General features: G+C 42.6%; 1 protein-coding gene across 7 annotated transcripts in view; it reads left to right on the top strand.

The window, feature by feature from the left end:
* Positions 1–23,359, top strand: part of LOC105029862 (cilia- and flagella-associated protein 46) — an 81,764-nt gene that overhangs the window by 2,326 nt on the left and 56,079 nt on the right. For 6 of the 7 annotated variants that reach the window (XM_034292904.1, XM_034292902.1, XM_034292908.1 and 3 more), the window contains exons 3-24: positions 4,692–4,823; positions 5,151–5,215; positions 7,368–7,532; positions 7,685–7,808; positions 7,976–8,070; positions 8,805–8,954; positions 9,211–9,310; positions 9,843–9,944; positions 10,509–10,699; positions 12,279–12,507; positions 13,048–13,168; positions 14,663–14,792; positions 15,226–15,347; positions 15,960–16,099; positions 17,223–17,329; positions 17,565–17,777; positions 18,229–18,454; positions 20,598–20,747; positions 21,171–21,281; positions 21,599–21,780; positions 21,997–22,128; positions 22,369–22,537. In XM_034292904.1, the coding sequence (XP_034148795.1) occupies positions 4,692–4,823; positions 5,151–5,215; positions 7,368–7,532; positions 7,685–7,808; positions 7,976–8,070; positions 8,805–8,954; positions 9,211–9,310; positions 9,843–9,944; positions 10,509–10,699; positions 12,279–12,507; positions 13,048–13,168; positions 14,663–14,792; positions 15,226–15,347; positions 15,960–16,099; positions 17,223–17,329; positions 17,565–17,777; positions 18,229–18,454; positions 20,598–20,747; positions 21,171–21,281; positions 21,599–21,780; positions 21,997–22,128; positions 22,369–22,537 (3,156 nt within the window). The remainder of the gene's footprint in view (positions 1–4,691; positions 4,824–5,150; positions 5,216–7,367; positions 7,533–7,684; positions 7,809–7,975; positions 8,071–8,804; positions 8,955–9,210; positions 9,311–9,842; positions 9,945–10,508; positions 10,700–12,278; positions 12,508–13,047; positions 13,169–14,662; positions 14,793–15,225; positions 15,348–15,959; positions 16,100–17,222; positions 17,330–17,564; positions 17,778–18,228; positions 18,455–20,597; positions 20,748–21,170; positions 21,282–21,598; positions 21,781–21,996; positions 22,129–22,368; positions 22,538–23,359) is intronic. The other variant, XM_034292903.1, reaches the window with a different exon arrangement.

Here is a 23,359-nt window from a genome sequence, read left to right as displayed (position 1 = left end):
CACGTACACGGCCATCCATGTGATTGAACAGAAAACGGAACTCATCGGAACAGGCAACCTTCCATTGCTCCAAGGTCCAGTTCTGGCGCTCACGTACCCATTGTAGGCGCATTTGACTGTGGACAGGGTTCATCAGGGGCACTCTGACTGGTCTGTGGCAACTCAGCCCCATACGCATCAGGGTGCAATGCGCTGTGTGTTGTGACACATTCCTCCCATAACCATCATTAAACGTTTCTGGGATGTGTGCCACAGTACTGTAGAGTTCGGACCAGGCAGGATAGCCTTTGTTGCCCTCGTTCATCGATGGTCCTTGGACGCTCAACACCCTGTTACCGGTTTGTACTCACCACTGCAGACTGGGAGCACCCCACAAGCCTTTCTGTTTCAGAGATGCTCTGACCCAGTCATCTGGCCATTACAATTTGGCCCTTGTCAAAGTCGCTCAGGTCATTACTTGTGCCTATTTCACCTGCATCATGTTGATTACGAGAACTGATTGTTCATTTACCATCTAATCTACCAAGACCTTGACATGTGCCTTTGTTAGGAGATAATCAACGTTACTCGCTTCACCTGTTAGTGGTCATAATGTTTGGTTCATCAGCAAATACACTAGTTCACAGTATACCCATGTTACAGTGAGGAATTTATGTACATTGTGGGTGAAGTATAGCACAGAAGTTTAGTCAACAGTTAAACATTTTGAGTAAATAGTCTAGGTGTTAAACATAGTCATGTTTGTGTCTTTGGGACAGAGGGCTGTTTGCCAAGGACCGCAGAACTGGCAAAGGAACTGTTCACTGTTAAGACTGATGACATTGAGAAAGATTTCTAGTTTTCTGTTGAAGTGCTGTACATGTTGTCTTCTGCACTAGCCTTTCTTTTGATTCACAGAAGTGTAGGACGAAGTGTACCACTATTGTTGGTTCAGAAATATCCATGTCCAGACGATTTAGGGCAGGATTCAGATTTACTGTAAGGAACCCCTTAGCGCAGCTCAGTCTTTCAAGTTAATCATTAATTGATTCCCAAATGTTCTGTCTCATAATACCAATTATACTGTGTACTGTTCTGGTATAGGCTAGCTCAAACAGATTTATAGATGCCCTAACTGCACGGACTAAGCATATTAATTTGGTGAGTAATAGGTGAGCATGAGATCAAATGGTGGAAAATTAACCTCTAAAAACTCTTGTCTTTATTGTAATGCCTGCCTGGGAGTTCTTAATGTGCCTTAAAGTGTCTGCCAACCGCCATCTTCTCCTACTTAATATCAACAACAGCCATTAGAGCACTTTATAATTCAGAAGGGAATAACTTATGTTGTCGCTTTTCCATAACATCATATAGTAAATCAAATGAATCAGTCCATTAAAATACTGTTGCATTTTTGGTGAGCCAACCCTGTTTACAGCACGTCTAATGCTAATAACAAGATGTTGTGGTTAAAATGATTAGATTTCCCTTTTTAAAAATGGGTATATCTGTGTGAGCTCCATGTGCCATAAGAAATGGTCTACTAATAATTTGGACAGGCCAGAAGCTATCCTAACAATGACTAATCATGTTTGTCAGCTGTTACCCACAAGAAACATTTGAGAATTTTAATTATTTAATAATATTTATTGGAATATTCTTGGGATGTACAGTGAGGGGAAAAAAGTATTTGATCCCCTGCTGATTTTGTATATTTGCCCACTGACAAACAAATGATCAGTCTATAATTTTAATGGTAGGTTTATTTGAACAGTGAGAGACAGAATAACAACAAAGAAATCCAGAAAAACACATGTCAAAAATGTTATAAATTGATTTGCATTTTAATGTGTGAAATAAGTATTTCCTCCCCTCTCAATCAGAAAGATTTCTAGCTGTCTTTTATATAGGTAATGAGTTAAGATTATGAGCACACTCTTAAAGGGAGTGCTCCTAATCTCAGCTTGTTACCTGTATGAAAGACACCTGTTCACAGAAGCAGATTCCAAACTCTCCACCATGGCCAAGACCAAAGAACTGTCCAAGGATATCAGGGACAAGATTTTTGACCTACACAAAGCTGGAATGGGCTACAAGACCATCGCCAAGCAGCTTGGTGAGAAGGTGACAACAGTTGGTGTGATTATTTGCAAATGGAAGAAACACAAAAGAACTGTCAATCTCCCTCGGTCTGGGGCTCCATGCAAGATCTCACCTTGTGGAGTTGCAATGATCATGAGAACAGTGAGGAATCAGCCCAGAACTACACAGGAGGATCTTGTCAATGATCTCAAGGCAGCTGGGACCATAGTCACCAAGAAAACAATTGGTTACAGACTACGCCGTGAAGGACTGAAATCCTGCAGCGCCCACATAGTCCCCCTGCTCAAGAATGCACATGTACAGGCCTGTCTGAAGTTTGCTTATTAATCTGAATGATTCAGAGGAGAACTGGGTGGAAGTGTTGTGGTCAGATGAGACCAAAATCGAGCTCTTTGGCATCAACTCAACTTGCCGTGTTTGGAGGAGGAGGAATGCTGCCTATGACCCCAAGAACACCATCCCCAACGTCAAACATGGAGGTGGAAACATTATGCTTTGGGGTTGTTTTTCTGCTAATGGGACAGGACAACTTCACCGCATCAAAGGGACGATGGAAGGGGGCATGTCCCGTCAAATTTTGGGTGAGAACTTCCTTCCCTCAGCCAGGGCATTGAAAATGGATCGTGGAAGGGTATTCCAGGATGACAATGACCCAAAACACACAGCCAAGACAACAAAGGAGTGGCTCAAGAAGAAGAACATTAAGGTCCTGGAGTGGCCTAGCCAGTCTCCAGACCTTAATCCCATAGAAAATCTGTGGAGGGAGCTGAAGTTTCGAGTTGCCAAATGTCAGCCTCAATACCTTAATGACTTGGAGAAGATCTGCAAAGAGGAGTGGGACAAAATCCGTCCTGAGAGGTGTGCAAACCGGGTGGCCAACTACAAGAAACGTCTGACCTCTGTGTTTGCCAACCAGGGTTTTGCCACCAAGTACTAGTAATGTTTTGCAGAGGGGTCTAATACTTATTTCACTCATTAAAATGCAGATCAATTTATAACATTTTTGAAATACGTTTTTCTGGGTTCAAATAAACCTACCATAGAAATTATAGACTGATCCTTTCTTTGTCAGTGGACAAACGTACAAAATAAGCATGGGATCAAATACTTTTTTCCCTCACTGAAAGTGGTTCACATCAAGCGTCAACCTCAAAGGTTTTTAAAGATATATTGGTCACCTCCCCCTTTCAAAATGTTCACCTTGTGTTGTGTTTACAGCCTGAAATGATAATATATAAATTCAGACTTTGTCCGGCTTTATTTACACACAGTGACTCACAAAATCCAAGTGAAAATATCATTTTAAAATGGAGTCATTGGGTAATATATAAATATTTTAAAGACTTCATCAATCTCTTGGAACACAGTTAAGACCATTATTAAGAACTGGAAGGTTTATGACCCCACCCAGACCTTGCATGGATCAGGCAGTCCGTGCAAACTGGATGACCAGGCAAGGAGGAGACTGATCAGAGAGGCCACCTACTGTAAAAGCCACTGGCAACTTTGAAGGAGCTTCAGACCTTTTTGGCAATGACTGGTCAATTGGTGCATGTGACCACAGTATCACAAGCTCTCCACAAAACTTGGCTCTGTGGGAGGGTGGCCAGAAAAAAAACACTCCTCAGCTGGGAGTGGAGTCAGGATAGAAGGGAGATGGACGGTGCAAAATACCAACAGATCCTGGAGGAGAACCTGCAGCCCTCTATCATGACAATGGCCCGAAGCTCACTGCCAAAGCAACTGTGGCTGAAGGACAAGTAGGTGAATATCCTTGAGTGGCCTATTCCAAGCCCTGACTTAAATCCTGTCAAGAAACCATGCAATGACTTGAAGAGTGCAGTTCATAAGCGGTCATCATACAGCTTGACTGAACTTTAGTAGAAAATTAGTAGAGATGTAATCAATGATACTTGTGGCTGTAATTATCCCAGGTGAGTGTTCACAAATCCAAATAGGGTATTTTTATTTTCAGCGTAAAAAAACAAGATTCACTTGACAATTGTCAGTTATGGTGTGTAAATAAAGCCAGAAAAACTCAGATTTCATGTATTTTCATTTCAGACTATAAGGCAACAAAGTGTGAACATTTTGAAAAAGAGTGGGGACTTTGTATACCCACTGCAATATACAATTTACAGTACATTGTTACAAAACATGACTGTTTATTTATGCATCTCCAAGATATTCCTAAGGCATAGGGCAACATCTACAAATTAATTACCGGCTTTCATTGTAAAGTTAAATAGATTTTATGGAACATAAAGGCCTACAAAGGAAATAGCCCCCCGTCATCTTGTTTAATTATTAAAAATGATTAAAAATATGTAAAAGGAGATATTTACCAAAAAACTGTATTTTCGGTAGTTGTTTCATTATTCCACTTCATGCAGTCCCAAAGTGTTTTGCTTGTCCTCAAGTCATGTTTTCAAGATATACTGTGTTATTACAGAAATGCAGATGGTATGCAAAATACATCATATGGTGCAAAAGGCATAATACTGGCTGTTTTCTCTGTTTAAAAAAGTTATGTTTTTATGTTTAAGCATGTCTCAGGATAGGACAGCATATTTTATACATGGTTAAGTTTTGTTATTGTTTTGTTTTAGCTTGGATTTGTAGACATCAGCCGAGACTGCCTTACGATGTACTTTGAAGGAAACCCTCCAGCCAACCAGTTCCTTTGCCGAGCATACCTCTGTCAAGGTCAGCTGGAGTCTCTGCCGACCATCTGCAATGTGGTGAGGAAAAACAGGCCAGTCGTTTCTGGTGGTGCATGTTCAGCTGTGTTCATTCAGTGACTGTTGTGACTATGCACTCAGTGTGTTCTCATAGCAGCTTAAAGTATATGCAGACTACATATGCTCAGATAACACACGTTGCTCGTAATAAGATGACTGAATATACTAGGGGTATTCAACTCTTGACCTCGAAGAACAAATAACCAGCAGGCTCTGGACCTGCTTGGGTAAAAGTTGACTACTCCTGAACAATACAATGTAATGGTTATTATTTTACTCTTATTGACATTCTTCTCTCCCTTTCATACTCATAAATGTTTTTCTTAGGAAAAGATTGAAAAGGCTGTGAATCATTTTCTGAAAACCATGGAGATTTCAAAGGACAAACCAAGGTATGCAGTTTGACAAAAACATCTTTCATAGAACCAAAGAGAGCCGTGTTAACACCCTTTTTGCATGAAGAAACGCGGACTCGTTTATTTCCCCATGTTTTCTTCTGCCTAGCACAAAGCCCTTCTGGCTTGCGGATTTGAGTCTGGTCTCACCCAAGCCTAAAGAACTGAAGGCTAGATAGTCACCTAGTCTAACAAAAAAGGAAAAGAAAGAAGCCCAATTGAAAAAAAAAAAAAACGCTCCATCCCTCCCAAAACCCATTGGGCTCGGGCTGAAATTCTGAACTTTAGCAGAAAGTGCCATCATGTGAACAAATGTTCGAAGGCATCACAGAGAGGGAAATATTCCTGGGAGGATGGAGTGCTTAGGTGGGGAGTATGGGGAGGTGAAGGTTTGTTCTAATTTTGGGGCACATACATATTCAGGAATGGAAATGTTGTCACTTTCTTGGTACGCAGATGTGATACAAACTTAAAGCTGCTCTTGAGTTTGTACATATATATTTGCTATATACATTAATCAGCCATAACATTATGACCACCTGCATAATATTGTGTAGGTTCCCCTTTTGCCTCCAAAACAGCCCTGACCCGTTGAGGCATGGACTCCACTAGATCTCTAGGTGTGCTGTGGTATTTGGCACCAAGACATTAGCAGCAGATCCTTTAAGTTCTGTAAGCTGCGAGGTGGGGCCTCCATGATGCTCGATTGGATTGAGATCTGGGGAATTTGGAGGCAGAGTCAACACCTTGTTGTGTTCCTCAAACCATTCTTGAACCATTTTTACTTTGTGGCAGGGCGCATTATCCTGCTGAAAGAGGCCAATGCCATCAGGGAATACAGTTGCCATGAAAGGGTGCCCATGCTCTGCAACAATGCTTAAGTAGGTGGTACTGTGCTTGTCAAATTTACATCCACATGAATGGCAGGACCCAAGGTTTTCCAGCAGAACATTGCCCAAAGCATCACATGCCTCCTTCCCATAGTGCATCCAGGTGCCATGTGTTCTCCAAGTGACGCACACATACCTGGCCATCCATGTGATGTAAAAGAAAATGTGATTCATCAGACCAGACCACCTTCTTCCATTGCTCCGTGGTTCAGTTCTGATGTTCACGTGCCCATTATAGGTGCTTTTGGCAGTGGTCACAGGGATCAGCATGGGCACCCTGACTGGTCTGCGGCTACGCAGCCCCATACCCAATAAACTGCGATGTACTGTGTGTTCTGACACCTTTCTATGAGTACCAGCATTAACCTTTTCGGAAATTTGAGCTGCAGTAGTTTTGTCTTTTGGATTGGACCACACTGGCCAGCCTTCGCTCCCCATGTTCATCAGTGAGCCTTGGCCACCCATGACCCTGTCGCCGATTCACCGCTTTTACTTCGTTGGACCACTTTTGATATTTCCTTACCACTGCAGACCGGGACCACCCCACAAGGGCTGCTGTTCTGGAGATGCTCTGACCCAGTCGTCTAGCCATCACAATTTGGCCCATGTCAAAGTTGCTCAGATCTTTATCTTGCCCATTTTTCCTGCATCTAACACATCAACTTTGAGAACAGAATGTTCACTTGCTGCTAATATATCCCACCCACTGACAGGTGCCATGATGATGAGATTATCAGTGTTATTCACTTCACCTGTCATTCGTCTTAATGTTATGACTGATCAGTGTAGCTATAGCTAATAGCTAAGTAGTAAGTATCAAACAGAATTATCCATTCATGCATTATTTTCACAGATACTGTACATTAGGAGATGTATGGTCTATTGTACTGACAGCCAGTGTTGTAATACTATGATAAAGGGTTCCCAGAGATCCTATTAAATTACAGTTCCTAAATGTCATTCCACTGTCAACTAAGGTTCTCTAGTATGATCCCAGTTAAGATGAAAGGGAATTGATATCTAATGCAGCCCAGGCTAATGTACGCATTGGTCCCATGTGGATAAATTACCAACACTCAAACAGACCCATTTTTTTTTATCAAACCCTAATATACTGTATTGTGATCGTTCATTTGCAATTCATAGAATTTTTCCTATCATGGTTGACACTTGGTCGACCCAAGATTGTCGCATTTTCGCTGTGTAAATGATTGATCTCTAACTGTTTTTGTGTTCTGTTCTCCCCGATCTTTGGGCAGATACCATTTCATGGTGTTCAACGCCTCGGTGCTCTACTTCCAGGCGGTCCGGCCTCTCCTAAGGCCCGGGCCGTGTCAGCACCTGGTACCCACCCTCACGCAGGTGGTCAAGGCCCTGGAGGAGGTTGGGGATCCTGACTACGGTTGGAGGGCTCAGCTCATGCTGTGGGTGATGGTTCTGAAAGTCGTGCTCTGTCTCGTCATTCACTACCAATCAGCAACGACAAACGTCCCTCCATTATGGCTTTGAATAGAATCAGAATAATTGAATTTATATGTGATGTAAGCGATTGCTGTATCTACCCGTTGTCTCTCAGACACCTTGTGACATGCCTCGTGGATGCTGGGAAAGGGAAGGAAGCTTCTAGTTTTGCCAAGGCCACCTCTGACTTCATAGAGTCACATGCCCCGGACCTGTATCCAAATATATTTTCCCTGCAGGTACTCTTTTTCTTTATTTCTTTCTTTTATACACTTGCTGACTAAAGTCATGAACTTGTTTTTAAATGTAGTGTCAGGTCCTGTAAAGAAACCCATCTACATCTACCTTGTTTTTTACAGTCTTAGAGTATTTCTGTTATCCTCTAATACAATTCTGTGATCCAAAGGTACGACACAACTTGTGTGACTTCAGTAAAAACCCCAAGAAAATTGAAGCAAGTCCCATTTTAGAAGTCATCTACAAAATGCAGAATCTTAAACAGTGAGTGGTTTTTTTTCTCCTTTATTTCTAAGATATTATCTTGTTTTGAACATTTTTACTTTTCCATCCTCTCTAAATTGTCTTTTTAGGCTAAATGGTTTTTCCTGCAGCAACATTTTCACCAGAATATGTTTCTCCTCCAACTATTAATGTATTCTCTGTCTTATGGAGTGGAAAACTACAAACCGCAATAATCATTAACAACATAGTGCATTTGAAGATTCATTTAAATTTTTTTGCTGATGATTTTTAAGCCTTCACAGCCAGAAGCAAGTCAACAATATTTTTCAGCTCAAATGTTATGGCTCACTGTGGCTCGAATAGAGGTTTGGTTTGGTATACCTTTGTAGAGGGTTGGTATACCTTCGAAGAGGTTTGGTATACCTTTGTTTGTGGTTTGAAGTGGTTTGGTTTACCTTTGCGGTCCTTGATTTCTTGTTACATTCGGGCCCCTCATTGCCCATTGGAGTTAGGGGCAGTGTCATTATACCACTGTTCTTCATTACCCACTTAGCATGCCTTTTTCTCCGGTGGTACCGAGAGGTAGATTAGCTCCCTCTCCGCAGGCGTTTTGTTCCCATGTTAGAACATTGGTGGCTCGAGCTATAGGCTTAGACGGAATGACTCATACCATCACCCGGACCCTACCCACTACCAGCATCAGGATGACTATGCACAGTAGTACGGCATGCCCAGGGTTCAGCGCGTGCGTGTGTTCATTCTGTCTTCCTCAGTAAGGTTGACGACCTCAGCGAGACCAGAAAAGATTACGGCGCCAAGATTCGGGAGATTTTCCTGCTCCTGACAGATTCGGCTGATGCCCGGGCCTCTTCTCCAGGTTGTAGTTCCAGCTCTCGTCCTTCCCCCATCACTCCAGGCAAAAGGTCTGCATTAATCTTCCCTACTGATGAAATCCAAGCCGTCATATCTGCTAATCATTTTTCATTTGACTTTGTTGACCTAGTGTTGACTCAGTGTGAATTGGTAGTGTGTGTATCTTCGGCGATTATGCAATTAACGGCTTTGCATATTAATTAATAACAAGTGGCCAAAAAGTGTTTAGTTTTTTTACACTTCCACGTGATCAAAGTGTTGTGCATGTCAAATCAACTATGTTAACCTTATTACTTGTCTTTGTAGGGTTGCCTTTCTACTGGAGCTAGCTCTCCTGGCCTTGCAGCTGAAACATCAGCAGATGGCAGCTGACTGTCTAAAAGAGCTGAAGACAGCGGAAGTCACTGTGAGTGACAGCCAGTGACAGATTACTCTATTAACAGATAACTCTCTACACTTGACTTATGTATCATGCGATTATGCAAATGAAGGCACTTAAATTGACCCTCGTTTCTCAGTCAAGCTCTTGACAAGAGATGTGATTAGTGGAGTCGGAGCCCAAGAGGACCGCATATTCCCATTAGCTTAAATAGGTTTCCTATTACCATCAGTGATTCCACATCAGTCATGCCGGTGGAAATGGGAATTGACTGAAGATTAAAGTACAACTTCATCTACACTCTCACTTTTTTTCTGGTGTTTAACCTGATCCAGAATGCCGCACCAGGATCAGTTTAGAATTTTGGATGTTACTGTGGAAAATATCAGACAAGGGGGGGTAACTGACGCCAGGTCAGCTGTATATTCAGAGACTCTGAACACTACCAGCCTATCTGGAACAATGCCATTTTCTAGATATATTACTAGATATATCTGGAACAATGCCATTTCCTTTCCATCGGCCATGGTGTTCAACTTTAATTTTGTCCAACTTGTAGAGTGTTGGCCAGTGCATCATGATGGAGTGTGTGCAGTGTGAACTAGACCTCCTAAAGAAGCAGACGGGGAGGATGAAGGACTACTCAAAAGCCAGTGTGGAGGTGCCCGGTCCTGTGCATGAATTAGTAGCTTTACTGTGTCACAACATTATAGCTAGTACATCCTCATACAGTATCTACATAGTTAACTGCAAGCTTACCTGAGCCTAACACCTTTATATCCTGCAAAATATCCTGCTTTCGCCATCTCCTTTCTTTTTTTATAATATTAATTATGCTTAGTGTCACAAATTGATTTTAGAGTAAAACATTATACTATAGGTCTGTCATGATTATACCAACCATGTGTCATCAACACATTCATAATTTTAACTGAATTCGGCAGAGCGTAATGCCTTTAAACACAGCCTGTGTTTTGTCCGAAGCAATTTTTTTTCTAATGCAATTGTTCTTTTTAATGCAGCCCAAGCTGTAGATGCCTGAGGAAATGCATGTTTTAGTTTTATGGTGTTACAATACCGATATGATACTGGCCGAGCAGTTACAGCTATTTGTTAGTTCTGCTTGAGGTAGTTCTGTCCATGTTTCAGTAGTGTTGCACCATACAGGGCAGAATCAGTCAATGTTTAGGCTGTCCTTGCTGCTTCTTGTTCCCCGGTCCTGTAGGCCCAGCTTAAGGTGATTGGCAGACTAGATCAGGTGCTGCAGAGTGCCGTACGGGAGGGGGATCCCAAGGTGATGCAGGCGGTGTGTGCCTCCCAGTGGAACGCCTGTCTGCCCCTGCTTCAGCACAACCTCAGGTGGAGTGTCAAGGGGGTACTCCAAAGAGTGGCCCAGGTCCTGGAGGACACCCAAAGGTGACTGACACACTTTAAGAAATCAGGGGTTAACTCTACTTGGTGGGAAAAGGAACTTCCTACGTTTTTCAGGAAAAATGCTTTTATATTTTATTGAAATATAGAAAGTTATTGTAAGTTTAGATATAAGAATATGTAGGGGTGTAATGGTAAGTCCAACCCACAGTACGGTATGTCATGATTTGATGCGGTTTCGGTACACTGCAAAAATGCATTGTCAATAGTTACTGCAGATCAGGTTTTAGTTTATTTGCCAAGAGATGCAATCCAGGAGGAATACTGTATATAATGCCTGATGAGAGACCAAATAAAATAAACTGCAATATGTAAACATGGCACAAACTTTATTTTTACAATTATATATACATTATATATGTGCCTTGTTAACAGCAGGAGTCAACTAACAGTGAAATACTTTTTAGTAAATGAAATAGGATAAAGATAGATGGTACAGTATGAACACAAGGAATATATACTGTATACACTGTTTTTTCAATCAATAACACGAGACTAAAAATACTAGGTCTCAGTTTCAGAATAAACTTCGAGCTGCAGGTTTGACAGGTCTGGTGGCAGAAAGCCATTGCTAAGATGGCAAAATAAGAAATAGTGGCCTGGCTGGGCCTGCTAGTAGACTACTGATGACTGGAAGACATTAATCAAAAATGTTAATCTGCGGTTCATCACAAACAGTTTTTGTACACCTTCAAGTATGCGAAAGGATGGTTTCTTAGTGTGTGACCCCAACTGTCAAATATGGAGGAGGAAGCATAATGGTCTGGGGCTCTTTTGCTGGATCAAGAGTCGGTGACCTGCACAGAGTGAGTTGCTCCCTGACCCCAAACTGCTACGACAGCCTTTTGCAGTGCCATGCAGTACCCTTAGGTGTATGCATAGTTGGTCTGGGGTTCATCTTAAAGCAAGATAATGGCCCAAAAAAGACATCCAGGCTATGTCAGAACCAATTTATAAGAAATTACCTTGATCTCCACCCCAAGGTTTTATCCTGCTATTATTGTGCTGGGGGTGTAGGGTCAATTCTTCTCCTTTGTAAATTCTTTGAAAATCTAAGATTGTGCTGTCTAAAGTTTGAGCTAGTTTGGGATAAACTGGGGAGAAGAGTAAAGCAACCTACAAGTGCAACACATTTGTGGGAACTTATTGGCTGTCTTCATGAAGATGGGTACATTGATAAGTCATTTAGATAACATTTTGTTTAACAAAATGCTTCTATTATTTATTTTTGTCTTCAATTGTTTATTTGTTCAATGCTTTTGTTTCAGAGTACATTAAGACAAACTGTAAATTTCAATAAAAAACATTGAGGTTTTCTAAAACCTTTCATCAGTGATATACATTTCAAACAAATATGTAGTTATTTTCTTCTGAGGTTTTTGGGTTAAATTAAATTGATTTGTTTTTGCTATATACACACAAAAAGATACACAATAAGTGTATGTTTGTGTGTCTGTGTTGTATGTGCCTGCTTGAATCCCTTTGTGTTTTTGTGTATGTGTATGTTAGTTGCACTTTCTTTCCCGCGTGTGTCAAATCTAAAGCGTTATGGTTGCACTCTCAGTATGCAGCTGGAGATGCGTTGCCAGATTCACAGTGAGCTGGCAGGGATTGAGGAGGAGGAGGGGAGGCTGGAGCCAGCTCTGCTCCACCTGCAGAAGGCTCTTCACCTGGATGAGAAAGGGGTATACCACGAGCGCCTCACTTCAGCTCTTCGCCTCCTCCAGCTCCGCGGAACCCACTGTCAGACCCCCAGCAGAATAGAGGATCAGGCTGCCATGCTTATTCAACAGGTCTGCAGCTTTTAAACTTGATTCAAAGCAATTTGGACAGGGACGACGCATGTTTGTTGCCCACTGTGTGACGATCGTGTTATTAAGTGCTTGAATTCAAATTGTCCGAGTAAACATGAGAAATCCGCTTCATTCACAAAATTAACTCAGGGCAATCCCCAGAAAGCAAAGTCCATTCCGATTCCGACAAGGGACGTTAGTGTTGCTAATGCTCTTAATCTTCTTACCCTCACTTTGACTCCCGCAAATCACCAGGTTTAAGTTTTTGCCATGCTACTACACTTACGTGAAAATAAGATGCTGAGGATATTTTGGCAAGTCCGTTCCATTCTTTGCAAGTAGTTAACTTGATCTGCTTCAGGTGTTAACTTGATCTCCTGCACTTTAATTATGAACAATTACACATCCAGGCCTTTAGATCAAAGGAGATTTGCTCTCTTTTTTTGCACTACTGGAATTCAACTGAGATGATAAGTGAAAACAGCAGGTTTGTCAAACTCTCTTTTTCTATCTGTCTGTCTTTACCTCTTTTTCTGAAAGGCTAAGTGTGGTCAGCTGCTGGAGGATGTGAAAAAAAGACGACCCACGCTGGTCAATGCAGGCCTCTGCCTGGCCCCCGACGCTTTCCAGGATGTGCTTGATGCAGACAAAGTGGTAGAAAGTAAAAACTCCTTTCCCTGAACTATCTTTTGGAATATCCCTTATGTTTTATAATGACTTACTGGGTTGCAGGTTTTTTTCTGCAGCCACGCATAGGACCGCCTAAGAAATATGCAATGCTAACGATTGGTGATTAAGGTACCCTCAGAAAGCCTACGACAGAGTTTGGAGTGTGCTTGGTTTTGAAGAGACTGACTCACTCCTTGGTTTGATATGTCAGCATGACAACACGGCCATAGATCGTCTATACTGGTCCATAGAGATCAGGGCCTCTGAGGCTGAAGTGCAGGCTCTCTTTGATCTTTCCCTCTGGGGGTCCTCTCGTCTCTCTGTGCCCAGGATCAAATGAACATTCAGCTGCTTAACAAGCCAGACAGAGCCCTGCCTCTGACAGGCTGGGAATGGGACTGGAGCAGACTAGCTGCTTATGTGTGCACAGGTCAGACGTGCAGGTCAACACAACTTTTCTCAGTGTTATTTTCTGTGTTATAACACTAATCCAAGTCCACAGTAATATTTATTTGACCCTGTTAATTCCGAGTCCAATTAGTGATTTATATTTGACATCTCAGTCATTCAGGCCGTGCTACATCCGAGCAACTCTCATTTAGCTGACTCGGAAGAGAGTCGAAGTCGAGACATGTCCCCTGGATCAAACCCAATGCATCTCTTCACGCTGCTCGTCATCCAGGAAGTGTGCGCCAGAACCCCATGTGCCAGTGGAGATCATACTCAGGCAAACAACCTCAAATTGACCTCACAGGCCATCAAAATGGTGCTGGTCAATAGCACCTGTGGAACCTAGAGCAGGATTTCAACCCTAGCCATTCAATGACTAACTACAAGACAGTGACTTTACCACTGCACCATTTAACGGCCTGACAGAACATATTTATATGATTCAAACCGCAAGTCGTTAATTTGCTGAAGTTCGCTTGGTGCCTCTTGATGTTGCTGACGTTCGTGGATCCTTTGTAGATGTTCACTTCTGGTTAATTTTCCAGTTTGTATGCCAACTACAGCGCCGCTTGTCAGGGCTGAGAAGTCTTGTGAACTGCTTACCTGATTACTCAAACAGTCTTAGACTCCTTTCATTGCAGTCGTGTCCTTTCATTGCAGTCATGATGATTGGTTGTATAAACCAAAGTCAAAATCTATCGGATCCTCTCTAACTAATCAAAGTGTGTTTTGGCTAATGGTCCAACATATTCATGTCTGATCGATCAGAGAAAAGCCATACATTTCTAGGACCAGAATGGTTAGATCGTTTTGGCAATTTAAAAATGATCACGGTACTCAGACTTTCTTGGGGTTGGCGTATGCATTTGGCCTGTAAAAAAGGAGCTGTAGCCAGGCAAGAAAAATTGCTCTTTCCTTGAATTTGTTCCAATTTTAAAGAGATAATGGTATCAGGTATTCATAGTTTGGGGTGGGTGGTGACACCACTATTCATTGGGTTGGTTAATGTTAATGAGTATTCATATGTGTTTGGTAGTCCCCTCAGGCACGGGTGGACATGACAGTGTGGCTCGTCTCTCTGCTAAGGCTCAGCACCACTTGGTATGTGTTCAGAAGGTCCAGAGACACCTGGCCAGACAAGGAGATGGCCAGAACGACAGGGAGAGGTGTGTGTTACATAAATATGATTGTCCGCGTACATACCCGTGTCTAGCTATCCGATAGCTAGCTACCTAAAATACAGTACATGGCTATGCCCTGGGGCAGCCTGAAGCCAAGCTGAACTTTGTGGCTTTATATTCATTTTGAGTGCAAACCGCTTGAGTTCCCCTGAATACGTATACTGAGCATCATTAGTGGGGAGGTCATTCGAGGTGAAGTTAAGGGATGATACAGTATTTAGCTGCACAGCCAGGCTTCATTCACCATTCAGAAACACCCCGAAGAGAGGACAAATCAAAAAGAGAGGCAGGATCTATTATTTAGCTTAGTCCAAACAAAACACTGTCTTCTATCGATACTCTGTGTTCTCACGGCAGGCCCTTGCCTCATGCCGGCAATGAAGGGAACGGTAATGTGTTTCTGTTGCTTTTGTTTCAGGGCGAAATTGTGGGCAGGCCTGGCCAAGGCCGCTCGGAAGCTGGAGGTTTGGGATGTCTGCCGGGCCGCCTGCCGGTTCTGTCTCCTTTACGACGACGGACGATGGAAACCTAAATCAGATGGTGAGGAATATTCACTGAAAACTGAAGGGGGAATATGCAGCTTAGTAGCAAGCAAGTTTATTTATATAGCACAATTCATAGGGCTTTACAATGAAAATTAAAAGATAAAAATTACAGAAAAATAATTTAAAGGTAAAACATAAAAAATTGAAAAAGAATGAAAACATTGAATAAGAATTAGAAATAGAATAAAAACATAACTGCTAGATTCCGTAGTAGATTCCACGAGGAAGCTATAAAAGTTGTAAGGCTAAACTGTGTGGTTAAGTTAAAGCGCTCAGTCATAGGCGTGTACGCCACTGAGATTACCAGATGAATTGAGTCAAAAGAAATTGGCGATCAGTCCCTAACTCAGTGGCTGATTGACGCCTGTGGGAATCACAACAACAGAGGATTGTGGCATCCGATACTCTCAAGATTCACAGTCTAATTGACTCCTCTAAGTCAGCCTATCCGCAGCACTCGATTGCAGTCACCACAAGCATATCTAATAAAAATCCTATACGCTGTTTATTTGGGATTAGCTGATTAATGGAGAGAGAGGAGACAGGGTTAATGAAGCGGTGGCGCACATGCTCACTCCGGCTCCCTCGTTTCTCCTTTGGTCTCCAGGTGAGCGCAAGGTGGTGGTCCGTAGCCCTGCGGAGGGTGGTCTCTATGGTGACGGGCGCCAGCCGGCAGAGCGACAGGCCCGGAGCACAGAGAGGGACCTGCTACGTCTGCTGGCTGAAGTGTGCTTCATCAACGCAGAGGTCAGGTGACCACCCCTGACAGTTGCCTCGTTTCCCTTAATGGTCCATGTCTTTAAGCTCACCGGGGAGTGACAGTACACTGTTACTCCAACCATTCTTAAGACATTGAGTCATTCTGTTCATGCAAGTGCTAGGTAAGGAAGACTATTATAAGACTAGATTATTAGTAGTAGAGTGGGGCTGTGTGTTGTGGGATTCAATCAGTCTAGGGGCATGGGGTTATGCTACGTTGAGAGAAAGGAGTTAGAGAGAGAAGATAGGATAACAGGAGTAAGAGAGAGAACTCAGGATAACAGGTTACACGTCGATGAATTCACTTATCCTAAATTAAATCTGATTTCACAGCCCTCCCTGTGCCCTCATCCCCGTTACTTCAGGAACATGACAGATTAAAAGTAGAGTCAGCGGTATGAACACGCTGGAATGTGAAGCCGACGGAAGCAGGCGTATAAAATCCTGGGTACAACTTTAGTAGATTGCATCTTAGTGTACCCCTAGTGTTGATTGCTTAAAGGTGCACTCTGGGATTTTCGGCCACTGGTAAAAAAAGTGCCACTATCGAGTCAAAACAAGTCCCCGGAAATGGTTGTGCTTTAGTGCATGTTATAGTGTTGCTCATGCTTCCTGATGCAGTGTCGTTGTGCTCTTAAGACCCTGTGATTCATCCAACACATCGGCTCTCCAGAGAAGTGCCAGGTTTTTAATAAGTCTTCAGAGATGATAAGTTGACACTGCGGTCATTAATGAGCACACAGGCTGAATGATCTAGAAATATAGAGATGACCATGTCGCATTCTAAAATGGAATGTCTGCGGCCATTCTTATAGAATATCTCTCCATGTTCTAACAGAATAGGTTGCCTTTGTTCTCAGAGAATTTGACTCTTCAAAAGGTGCCCCTTAATGAAACAAGCTTTATAAGAGTTTTCCCTCAGTTGGTGTCCAGCCTCAGGGGTTAAAACCATTGTTCTCAAGTAAATCAAGTTATTTTGGCTTCCTTTGATGACTATGGCTTGTGGCGTGTTTCCCTTTGTACTGTTTACTAGGAGGTGTTATAAGCTCCTTTGAGAGGGATGGGGAGGGCAAAGTCGCCAACAATATCATTCCGATGTTGTCCCCTACAGGCCACCATCAACAAGCTTTGTGCTGAGGGGGTACAGCTCAACAAACCACCCGCCCCCCCTACGGAGAGAGGCCCCCCTGAAGATAATCCCCAGTGGGCTGTTTACCGGTGAGGACTAATGCACACACCCACAGACACACACAACCATAATAAAACATGCAGAACTGAATTAGCATTAAAACGAATCACGATTAGAACCTGTTTGAATTTTCAGCGTGACTAGCCAAGTGTGTCATGCGGATATTGTAGTCACAAAGCTCGCTTCACCAGTTTGTCACATGTAATAGTTCTCAAATACTCTATTTCTGCAGTTCATAACTATTTATCCCCTACCCACTCTCAGAGATTGGATCCAGGACTTATCTGCCTATGCCACCTCCAATTTCCTGAGGGCAGCAGAGCTGGGCGCAGAGATCCGTGAAGTCTGGTTGGTGGCCAACGCAGCCGTGTACTTATGGAACTACAACAGCCACCTGCTGGCTGCTGGGGAGTATCGACGTCTCCTGCCCACCTTCCAGAGGGCTGCGGAGCTGCTCAAACAGACAGGGCATGCTGGGTAGGTCTAAGAGGATAACTGTGGTGAAGGGTGTTTGTGTGGTGCCTCACGCTGCGCAGATTTGAAAACCAACACGTGGCCGCCACAGACGTGTTGCTCAGCAACCTTTCAGAAAGGCCAAGGTTCTCTTTATAGTGGAGATGGGGGAGAGTAAGGCCAATTCAGTTTGTCTCGCCGTAGGCTTTGGGACAAAAAAAAGTCGTACTGCCCACTCTTACATTTCTATAACATTGTATATAAAGTATGTTATATTCACTCTGTTGAAATGAACATTTGGGCCTAAAATGGTTTCAGTTATAGTAATTTTCTGGCCCACACATATGTTTTGACCAGCAAATTGTACATTACAAAACAAATACGACCGATTGCTCAGTATGTGAACCTCAGTTAAGATGGAGTTGCATTTTATGGAGGTTTGTATGTGTAGTAGGACATTCTTCTGTGCATTCAGGGAGCCGGTGCTGTTGATCCTGCTTTGCGACGCGGTGGCCTGCGGGCTGATTCAGCCCTGGTTTGTGTCGGCTGCCGGGCAGGTAGCTGGCCAAGGGATGGATGACAGCGGATGCAAGGGGGAACCGAAGAAGAAAGGAGCTGTAAAGGGAACCGAGAAGTCGGGCATTGTCCATGGCCTCCCCCTGGACCCCGCTGCCCTCCAGGACTTGCGGAAGGCTCTGGAGGTGTGTTTGTACGTTTGTACGCGTGTGTGTTTGTGCGGGTTAGCTAGTGATCTGGACAGGAGACAAGGACATGGGAGATTTCTAGAGGTACATTGCTTACTACGTTTGGCGGACAGTCAGGTTCTATTAACTTTCAATGTGTATGAGCCGGAGTGTGGCTGTCAAAGTTACTCCCTCCCCTAAGGACATTTTAATATGGTCCCTGCACAAACAGACACTCTCTCAGTCTCACTCTGAGCTTATTCAGGTAGACAGAGGGCTGAGGCGTACCTGCGTGGATGCTTGTTTTACCTCCTGCCTGAACCATATCACCAAAGGGGAGTTTGCAGGATCAGAGAGCTGTTCATCTTTATTCCTCAAGGGCACTGTCTGTTCTTGATTTCCATAGTCTCTCTGAATTAGCAATCCCTAAATATTAAAAGTACCTAAGGGCCCTTGGAAGGTTTTCTTGCTTACATCTTAGGATCGCCAGTATCTTCCTCCTAGTTGTGCTAACGAACAAAAAGCAACAACAAAGAAATCCAGGAAAAAAGGGCAAAATGATGTAATATGGTAATACTCCACATACAACTAGGGAATGTTAACAAATGAGTATTCCTAAACTCTCACAGGTGTGATAAGGACTTAACCACTAACTGTCCAATAATAAGGCTGTTCTCCAGCCTTATGTTGCGGTTGGTCGTTGTTTAGGCTTGGTCTGTGTTATTATTATCTCCAATGTGTTTTAATGTTTGAAGATTATAGGTTCCCATCCGTTTGTTAAATGATGTACAGTGACCAATTCTAGCAGTAAAAGTAAAACTGTTTCATGTTGGCCTTGTTTGTAATCCACCTTGTTCTCCTTTGCTTTGACATGAAAGCCTACATTTCTTTATGGTTCATTCCCAATTGATATTGAATTATAAGGCTAAATAATTTATAAGCTACAGAAGATAATTTTAACACCTTTCATTGATTGACTACCATTAGTCAAGCATTTATAAATGTTTCATTCATAGACTAGTATTAGTTGAACATTTTATAAATGTTTCTTTGATAGGCTATCATGGGTGTGCCATTTATATTATGTTTCATTGATGGACTAGAATGAAGATACCTTTTATAAATATTAAATTGATAACCACACTTAATTATAGTAGGGCTGAGGGCTTGTTGATCCATGATGGGAAAATGGGTGACACACAAAATAATGACAGGAGCTTAAAGTATGTGTGCAGATATAAAAAACAAATGCCTGCTCACTGTATTGCTGCTCTAATTGAGTTGTTTTAATAAAGCTTTAATCAAGATTGGGGAGCAACAGAACAGAGAGCAGAAATGTTTCTTTACATTGGCAATGGACAAAATCCATGCCATAATCGTCTGCATTTGCGATAAGACCTATTTTCGGTGGGTCTTAAGCAGCGCAAGCGGAGTAATTTAAAATTGCCTCTTGAAACCTTTTTTTGCGAACACTTCTCAGATATTGTAACTTCTTTCATCTCAACTGAAGATGGTTACATTGCCAAACACAGCACAAGTCGTGGCAAAGGATAGAGCAGTTTGTACTAGCCAAACAGCCATAAGAAGCTGAGCCCTTGTACTGCATGTCTCGTGCTGACATCCACTGACATCCACTTATCTTTTAAAAAGCAAAATTAGATGTTTTTCTTATAGGTAAATAATTCTTATTTATCCTCCATTTTATATGCTGCATTTGTTTCCAATTAAACTCGGTTTTAATTTCTTCCATCTAATCTGCATTTTTCCAAAGAGTCTTCAATGTTCATCCGCTCTAACTGTACTCTGGATAAAAGTTACTTTATCAGTGAATTATTAACCAAGAGTCTACTTAACACTTCTCTTTCAGAGCAGGAGATAAAAATATTTATCTGTTTTCAACATATAGCCGGGTGCATTTCAGATAGCTGACTTAGTCGGATTACACCATTCATGTTCTCTAGATACTGTCATACGGTATTTGAGTTTCTTAGCCTTAGGCGACTGAGTTCCAAGTTTATGGCTGCCTGCTGACTTATATTCCTGTGCAGATACACATGGTTGAGTTTGTTAATATGCTAACGATTGCAGTTGCATACGTTTCATTACCATATATGTATGCAAAATATCCCTTACTAATTTCCCTTACTTTGTGAACTTTTAGCTGTCTGACTATGCACTGCATCAGTCCAGTGTCAACGTGCCGGGAGAGAGTGTCCCCATCGCAGCAAGGAAACGCGTCATTTCCACATGGGTGTTGACCAAGTATCTTCTCCAGCAGCAGATTGGACAGAAGCTTGACATTGATGACGAGGTAACCTCATCTCCCGTGGGAAATTTGGTTTCGGATCAAACAAGCAAGAGTTTAACATGAATTAACATGCAACAGTGCTTTAACAATTACCATGAAACATGCTCACTCAGTCAAGTTATGTTGAGCTGTTTGGGAGGAATTTCCAAACGGGTTATTTGTGCATTCGTTGTGTCCCAGTGTTGATGCGAGAAGAAATACGATTCTTCTACCAACCGCCTTTATTCAATAAATTATTGTTTGAACTCAGTTCTAACACCATACGGGGATGGTGAATCATTCATTCTTCTCGAATGGCAGTCTTATTGATGACTGTGCCTGTCAGAGAGCGGATTGCTAATGAATCTCTATGGTTTTGAGTGTTGAGCCGCCATACCGTCACTATGAATTATTAAGGAGAGCCTCCCTATCTTTTGTTCTTTTTAGTGTAAGAACGAGGCGGTGTCGGCCATGACGCGTGTGCTGGTGGGAGTGGAGATGCTGCGGTGCAACAGTCCCCCTAGGCAGATGGAGTTCTCCGTCCCCAGCCTCTCCATGGTAGGGCTTTCTCACTTGGTCAGATGGCAAGCGATGCCTCAAGGCCACCCGGGTAATCAGTGTTTGTCTCCGTGGTTGTCTGCCTTTGACTGTTGGGCTAAAACAGGCTTTCTCAAATCAGCATCTTGTTTTGAATAGTTTTGTGCAACTGTGTGCGGTATTTCAGTCAGTGCGTTCTTGTGTAATTGAACCCGAGTCCAAAGACAGAGCACTTAATTTCCCTCAGTTTGTCCCCTCTTCTCTCTGTTTTTTTCTGTTACATCCCTTTTTCCAATTCTCCTCCATCCATCCCTCCATCTAACCATCCTGTTCCCTAGCTTGTCCGCATGGCATCAGACTGCAGTTGGACTGACCCGGTGGTGGAGCTGGAGGCCTGGACCCAACTGGCTTTCTTCTGTCACCAGGCAGAAGAACATGACCTGGTCATGACCTGCAGCCATAATGCACTTCAGCTGGAGACCGCTGCGTCTCAGAGGTTGAAGGTCATGACCTATGCTCTGTAGGTGTCGGTCTCCGTGGTGACTGATTCAGTCCGTTTAATCAAGGCCAGAACTATCAGGGTGGATGGTGTCAAATGTTTTTTTACATTGCAAGATAAGGTCATTGTTTACATTTCTGTAACAGTTCTTCTGTCAAGTTACCAATCGGCTGACTGCTTCTGGGATTGACATATTTGCAGAGTTAGTAAAATGAATGAACCTCTTACCCTTTCAAGGTACAGTAGGTCGGCTGTAAAGGAGATGTTGAGCAATTCTGCGTGTCTAAGAGGATTAAGCATGGTCTACCTGTCGAGTGGACATCCTCACAAATACAGAGAAGCCTTGCAGATGCTCCAGACCAGTGTCAGGTTGGTTTGTACTTCCTGTTTGGTCTTATCAAGTGAAATTAAACAAGACTGTTCATGCCTCTCATGCCTTTCTTTGGACCTTCATTTTGCTGTGTTGGCTTTGTTGTTTTATCCACCAATTCTCTCTTCCTCTCTCTGTCTCTCTTTATTTCTTTCTCTCCCACTCTTATATTTCTTTTCATTTCAGTTCTCTTCGTATCGATTTGTTCCATCACAAATGCAATCTTCTCTTGTCCTCAGCTATGCAGAGCAAGCCGGTAACCGTGTCCTGTGTATGGCTATAGCTCGCCACTTCTGGAACAGCTGCCTGCCCCTGACTGAGACGTCAGTGGAGAGACAGCAGCTCCGGCAGCCTGTGGAGAAGATCCTCAAAGCTCTGGTCGATACTAGCAAGAAAGGCTATAAGGTTGTAAGAACCCTCTAGACTTGATCCTGATCTGTTTTTATGGTGTTCTGCTAGTGGTATTGTGGTTGGGGTCAGTTGCATGTCAATTCCAGTCAGTTAAAGGGATAGTTTGTCTAAAAATCAAAAAAATCACATACCAAAAGTTAGTCTGGAATGGACATATTCGTGTTTTCCAACCATCCATTATTCAGCTCTGTCCCCGGCTGTAATTAGCATCGTCCAAATTCATGAATGGAAACTGTGCGTCCCACACACTGCAAGCGGAAAACTACTCCAAACTAGGACTAGTGGTGTTGTTTAACTCAAAGAACATGATGTTGTATTCCCGCGAAAAAAGTTGTATGTGTCATTTCAAACAAATGGGTTCGACCTGTGTTGCTAGCAAGGAAGCAAGTTGCTATACCTTCCTGGACATAGCCAATCAGACAGGCATTTATCTGATGAATGTATTTTGACCAACTATGTTTCACAACATGATTGAACATCCAAAATGCACTATTTTGGCCTGTTTTACATCAGATTGAAGATTATGCTTTTGCATCATCTATAGTATGATGAGCAACATACAAAAAGTGTCTCATTTCTATTCATTCAATCATGTGTATAGGAACTGAGCTCATCTCCTAAGCCCCTTGAATGTAAACCTACCGTCTGGTCCATTGTTTTTAGTTCACAAATGTTGACACTGAGGCTTTAGCTCAAAGCTAAACTTTTCTATTCAACTGATGTCAGTAAAGCTAATCAGACAATGATAGACAAATATATATGATTTAATTTATTTAACCACTTGAGTGCATTTTACAAGAGTCACCTGTATATTTAACT

This window comes from Esox lucius, chromosome 6 (genome assembly GCF_011004845.1).
Source record: "Esox lucius isolate fEsoLuc1 chromosome 6, fEsoLuc1.pri, whole genome shotgun sequence".
NCBI lineage: Eukaryota > Metazoa > Chordata > Actinopteri > Esociformes > Esocidae > Esox > Esox lucius.
This window is presented reverse-complemented; position numbering and strand designations above follow the sequence as displayed.